This window comes from Stylophora pistillata, chromosome 10 (assembly GCF_964205215.1).
Source record: "Stylophora pistillata chromosome 10, jaStyPist1.2, whole genome shotgun sequence".
Classification (NCBI taxonomy): domain Eukaryota; kingdom Metazoa; phylum Cnidaria; class Anthozoa; order Scleractinia; family Pocilloporidae; genus Stylophora; species Stylophora pistillata.
In genome coordinates, this window is record NC_142528.1 from 28,965,995 (window position 1) to 28,971,994 (window position 6,000).

General features: G+C 36.5%; 1 protein-coding gene across 4 annotated transcripts in view; it reads right to left on the minus strand.

The window, feature by feature from the left end:
• Positions 1 to 1,029: 1,029 nt before the first annotated feature.
• LOC111332675 (putative ammonium transporter 1) overlaps positions 1,030 to 6,000 on the minus strand; it is a 9,226-nt gene continuing 4,255 nt past the window's right edge. For all 4 annotated transcript variants that reach the window (XM_022938084.2, XM_022938085.2, XM_088735199.1 and 1 more), the window contains 9 exons: positions 4,999 to 5,088; positions 4,549 to 4,779; positions 4,359 to 4,465; positions 4,091 to 4,222; positions 3,802 to 3,931; positions 3,594 to 3,694; positions 2,903 to 3,041; positions 1,515 to 1,736; positions 1,030 to 1,186 (listed from right to left, as the gene is read on the minus strand). In XM_022938084.2, the coding sequence (XP_022793819.2) occupies positions 1,095 to 1,186; positions 1,515 to 1,736; positions 2,903 to 3,041; positions 3,594 to 3,694; positions 3,802 to 3,931; positions 4,091 to 4,222; positions 4,359 to 4,465; positions 4,549 to 4,779; positions 4,999 to 5,088 (1,244 nt within the window). In that variant the 3' untranslated portion in view covers positions 1,030 to 1,094. The remainder of the gene's footprint in view (positions 1,187 to 1,514; positions 1,737 to 2,902; positions 3,042 to 3,593; positions 3,695 to 3,801; positions 3,932 to 4,090; positions 4,223 to 4,358; positions 4,466 to 4,548; positions 4,780 to 4,998; positions 5,089 to 6,000) is intronic.

Below are 6,000 nucleotides of genomic sequence, written 5' to 3' on the forward strand. Positions count from 1 at the left end.
ACAACAACAAACATATGAAACATATGAGTGAACTGCGGTTATGAGACGTATATGAGCACGATCCTTCGCAGTAAAGCACTATTTGAGCAATAGTGAAAATCAGACCTGAAAAAAAAAAAAAATTTCAGGCCTGTACGGGATTCGAACCACTGACACTGACAAAATTATTGGTCAGAGGGGTACTTCAGAGACCAGTTACAGCAATAAACGTTATGAGCTTTGTTTGTTTTAGTGCGCTTTGAATTTGGAAGTAAAATAAATCCTACATGGCACTTTTCATAACCAGCAAGGTCAAGGGCATTTTTAAACATTTTGTAAGTAACACATCTTTTCCCTTTATCAATCATTTTTGAATTTTCAAGAGGAAAAGTTGGAACTTTTAAATTTCGAGTAAGTTTGGTTGACAGTATTGATTTACAATGTCTTATGTTTGACTAAGCTTCACTTAAATGTTTTCATCACAGATTATGAAATTGTCATTTTATAGCATTCCACTCAAGTTGTTCATCTGGTGCTTTTTCATATCAAGAGATCCTTATGATTGGTATCAATAAAACTTTCCATTGATTGTGTCATTTTGTCAGATCTTGTCCAACACAAGCAATAATACATATTTTTGAGATTTCAAAAAAAATTTGTTATGATGGTGTGAGTTTCAGCCTTTTTAGTTTTTCTAAATGTGGGTGTATGTGCTTGGTGTGGTTTTCAAGTGGAGGTTTTGGCCAACGAAAAAGTATAACTATGCTTCTGATCCACCTTATGATCTACTTTGCCTCAACTTCTTTATGGTAATTTTTAAAGTGTAATAATGTTATTTCAAAGAAATGTGCTTTTTTGAGTTCAAAATTGTGAATTACCACTTAGAAGTTTTTAATTACATTTATAGAGATTTGTATTGTTTCAGTAAAAAGTAGCTTTTAGAAAGTCAAATTTTTCCAAAATGTAGAATCTCTTTTATATACAAAGCGCAGGTTATGAGTGAGAGCTTTTCAGTCAAATATTAATGCTCCTGGATCATTAGGGACCACATTTTTAAATTGCATTTTTTATTTTGTGCATTTCTTCTTTCAAAAGTGAGTATAAACGTGTAGCTTTTAGGATTGTGGAACAGATGGCGGATCCGACCAACCGTTTCCATAACTATCCAATGGGTAGGCGGGTTCACCATGTTTAGGAATATCCAAGCCTAGGGCAAACAAAACACAAGTATTTGGTTTATGAATGTTGTTCAACAAATTATGTAATTTATCCCTTTGAAGACCTTTAAAAATGTCATTAATGTTATTGACATATCGCCCCTGTAGATGTCACAGGTATATTACATGTGTCTGGCAGACCTTCAAAAAGCAAAGCCACTAATAAATTAAATAGTTCCTGACTTAAATGGTAAACAAGAGGTGCTTAAGGTTTCTAGCTCATGTAGAGTGTCAGCCTATTGGTATACCTATATATTGTGTTAGCATGAGACACCATCCAAGAATTGATGAATTGATGTATCTGGTACAGATTATTACCTATCTCCTCAATTTCTGGACTGACACGAAGCTGCTTTGTGACGCGCAATACAAGAAACAAGGGTAAACTTAATGATGCAGACCAGGCCATTATGGCAAGCACTCCCATCACGTTCCAGCCAAACAAATAGAATGAATATGCACTTCCATCATAAAATATTCCAGATTCCTTATTGAAGATGGGAACAGATAGCACACCCCAGAAACCACCACCTAGATGAACTGTGCAAAACAATCAAACAAGGTTACAGGTGAAATGTTGAGTTCTATTTAAAAGTACAGGTAAACCAGCTTATTTAATTGATTTTGCCTGTGATTGACCCACAATACTGGCAACACCATCTTGAAAAACCAATCTCCCTTTGATCCACTTCCTCACCCTTGCCTGTACCTCAGACCGTTTACATGTTTTACTCAAAGTTTCCTTGTAATGGATTCATTTGTCCAAATGGCTGTGGTTTTGGTTTTGGTTTTACAGCGGCCGATTTCTGGATTGAAATCAGTAGATACGATGCTCTTACGGTGGCTGAACACAGTTTTTGATACCTTTGTTTCAGTTTACCATTTTCTCTAAAAATCCTTGATCTCTTGGTCGCCAAAATTGGCACCAAGCAAGTTAACAACACAAACTTTGTTTTCTCGATAGTTAAGCTGACGTGTGTGCTGTTGCTATGGCGACATAAAGAGATATAAATAAGCAATTAAAATCAATTTTGTTTCTTTGTAGAAAATCTAGTCATTAGATTTTCTTTATAATTTGCATGCAGTGAGCATGTACCGATACTCACAAGTTAACATCATTTTGCTAACAATTTAACAGGAAGATCTTTTATCATCCTGTGTTGAAGGTTCACTCGATTTTCTAGAATTTCCTTTGTTTAAAATCAATTTTTTTTCAATACTCCATTTACTTATTTCCTAAAGTATTTTTGTGCCAAATTTTGTGAAATTCTAATGAGTGGTTCTCAAGAAATAGGCATATTTCCAAGAAAGAAATTTTCCATTCAATCGCAATTTTTTTACTACGCATGCGCTGCATTTATCTAGTTTCTTTCAGTGATGATGAAAAAGCTGAGAATTGCTGGGTTCTTTGCACCGTTAACTTTTCTAACATATCTTTGTAATAAAAGATTACAGCCCTCTATACACTGTGCCAACTATAGGGGAAAACAGCACAGATAGTGCAGGTACATGTTGAGTAAATGAAATGACCACTCTGTTGACGGCATGTTTGTTTTTTTTTTTTGCAATCCTTGTGCGCGCGCTGAATTGTATCAGCAAAAGCACGTGCGAAAACTGTGTTCAGCCACCTTAATAAGAACTTGACTGGAAAACAGAACATGGGTATAGAAATGAGATAAAGGTAGATCAGTGTTTGTGCAACTCACCAGCCACAGCATCCAGTGGATCATCAATTTTAAAATAAAGAATGAGAGTACTCCATCCAACATAGGCCACTCCAGCAATGATGCCAATAGCAAAAGCAGCATAAGGATAAATGGCATTACAACCTGCACACAAAGCCACCTGATGAACAAATGCAGCAAAAGTTGTCATTTGTTATGAAATTGAGGTTTTAACATCTAATCAAAATGGAAAGCCAGTCACAATGGGCATGATCCACCCATCTAAAACAGCATGGTCACATTCAATAACACAAGTAAAAAGATTTTCAGATATGGATTGCTATTTGTTGAGTGATCTGAGATACAATGTGACTCTTTTTGGACTTAAGGAAGTTGAAACAACAGATGGCATTTAGTTCGAATTGCAACCAACAACTAGCTGACACAAACCCTTTCTGATCAAGTACATGCTTTGAATCAACTAGTTTATTGGTGGAAAAGGTACCTAAGCTTGAATTCCACATATTTAACCATCTTTACTGATCTAAAAGTAACAAATTGGTACTTGAAATTGCACGAAGAAGAATTTTATTTGATAGCAATTTCACATGTAAAGGGTACGTATATGAATGCAATGATTATTAGAAACAATCTCTTTTAGGGGCTTCATAGGGATGGTCCTCTTTAACACTCAAAGCCTACTCATATCCAAAACCTGACTAATGTGTTATACCATTCCAGTAAGTCCACCATTAATGGCAAAGAGTAAGCTCCAGTACTTATCTGCAAAGCCCAGTCGTTTGACAATCATGGCAGTTAATGCACCTGAAGCTCCTGAATGAGAAAAGACAACCAGATTCAAACTAGATTCCTCTTTTGTCAAAGATCACTGGAAACAGAATAAAATCTTGTCTCCTAGGTAAATAGTTCATGTGTCTAACCTCCAAGAACTGTGTTGACAATGGACAGAGCTACAGCATCTGCATCACCTGCCTTGGAAATGGCTGCCTGTGAGCCACCATTGAATGCCAGGAAACCAAAAAACAGGATAAATCCTCCAAGAGCAGCTTTCTAGAGCAAAGGAAATGCAAAAGTATAGTTTAAGCAGGAGTTTATAACCTGTAATAGTCTCTTGGTTGAAGATTTTAAATGCCCTGCATAATGAATAGACCAGTCCACAAATTAAAATCGACCCTAAAAAATTGCATTCACAAGAGGTCTTTAACTCACTGGTACAGTATGGCCTGCAAGCAACACAGGGGCACCATTCACAAATCTTCCTGTCCTTGGTCCAACAACAGTTGCTCCAATTAAGGCAACAGTCCCACCAAGAACATGAACAACCCCACTGCCAGCAAAATCCTTGATTGAATCAGGAATAACAAAAAGGGTGAGATTACAGACCTTGATTGACCTGGACTACTAATATGTAAAAATGTACAGGGGAAAGGTTCTTTTTAATGACATGTTAAGATCATAGCTATTACTAGTTTCTAACCTGGTATGCAATAGACATGGTTACATTGTCTTTTGTGTACTCCACACCCTTGTACAGCCAACCATTTCCATCCCAAGCCCAGTGAGTGACTATTGGGTACACAAAGCCTACCAGAAAACAATGAATATATCAAGGGCGTGCCAATATCAGGTAGAAAGCAGGAGACTTGTGTACCACCTCTGGAACTTACCAGTGAGAAACACAGAGTACAAAAGGTAAGCCTTGAACTCTGTCCTCTCTGCCATGGCACCACTGACAATTGTTGCCGCTGTGGCGGCAAAAACAAAATGGAAAAACCAATGAGAGTATTGGTTAGCTGGTAAATCTGCCAGTGCGAAAAACTTGTGTCCAATGAAGCTATTGCTCTCAGCTCCAAATGCAAATGCATACCCAAACAACCAATATGCAACTGCGCCAATAACTGTCAAGAATAAAATGTGACACATTATTTACTTATAGAACTGCCACCGTGACACAATAGACTATTCAAAATCTAGCCCAAAAATGGCTGTTTATACTGGTTAACAGCATAAAAAGTTAACTTCTTTGGATGAAAAAGGAACAGTTATATCATAGGAGTCAAATCTTGATCTTATTGAGGAACTGGTAAATGAGTACTTTCTTTTATCTCTATACTTACATACATCCAGGAAATTCTTGATCAGAATGTTAGTTGTGTTCTTTGATCTTACTGAGCCCGCTTCAAGAAAAGCAAATCCTGTTTGCATAACTAAAAAAAAAAAACAGCCATCAGCAATGAACTAGTCAGTGGGTAAGACGTCATACATCCATTGTTGTCTGTTTTTCACTTAGTCACTTATTCAATCTGCTCATTGGTGCTTCTTTTTGGGGCAGCAAGACACATGTGGTAGGGAGGGATCTATTTTAGAGAGCTGCATCAGGTCACCATTTGTCCATCCTGGAAAAGTTTGCCTAGATTTTTAAATTTGGTCCCTATTGCAATCCATGTGAACCGTTCTCTATGCACACACTTTAATTTTTGATTAACTTTTTCTTCTTTGTTACTTTTAACCCCTGGCCAGCAAATGACCTTGTTAGTAACAATCATATTCTGTTAATTTCATATGCATTATTTTTGTCTCTTAATCTCAGTTGTTCTTCTTTCGTTTCAGTTAAATGTTTTCCTCACACTTTCAGGTTTTATTTGTATAGTAGAATGATCCTAGAAGCAGAGTGGGTGCTTAAGTCAGCATACCATCTTTTTCTCCCGTTTAAGCAAGGAAAACAGTTTTAACTCTTCCTGAAAAATATTTGCTCTTAATATGTAAAGTAGTCACATTAGACACAAATTTCTCAAACTTAATTTCCAGCCTCAATTTGGCCTGATAATGTGCTCAAATATTTGTCCCTGGACAGTATCCGTTTCTCAAAGCTCACTGTTTTCCTCAAGGTACACTTTTGGAAGATTATTTACATCAGAAATTGTCCAGGGACAAATATTGTTACATATTTATGTGCTTAGAGGGTGGGGGTAGGGCTATTGTACATATAACAATGGTTAGAAAAGTACAAATCTACTTCACTTTCAATCAACCAGCATGATGTACCTTAACAGGGGGAATAGGTTACACATATAAATTCTAATTTAGCAATTTCCATAAAATTTTTCAATTTCCCAAAT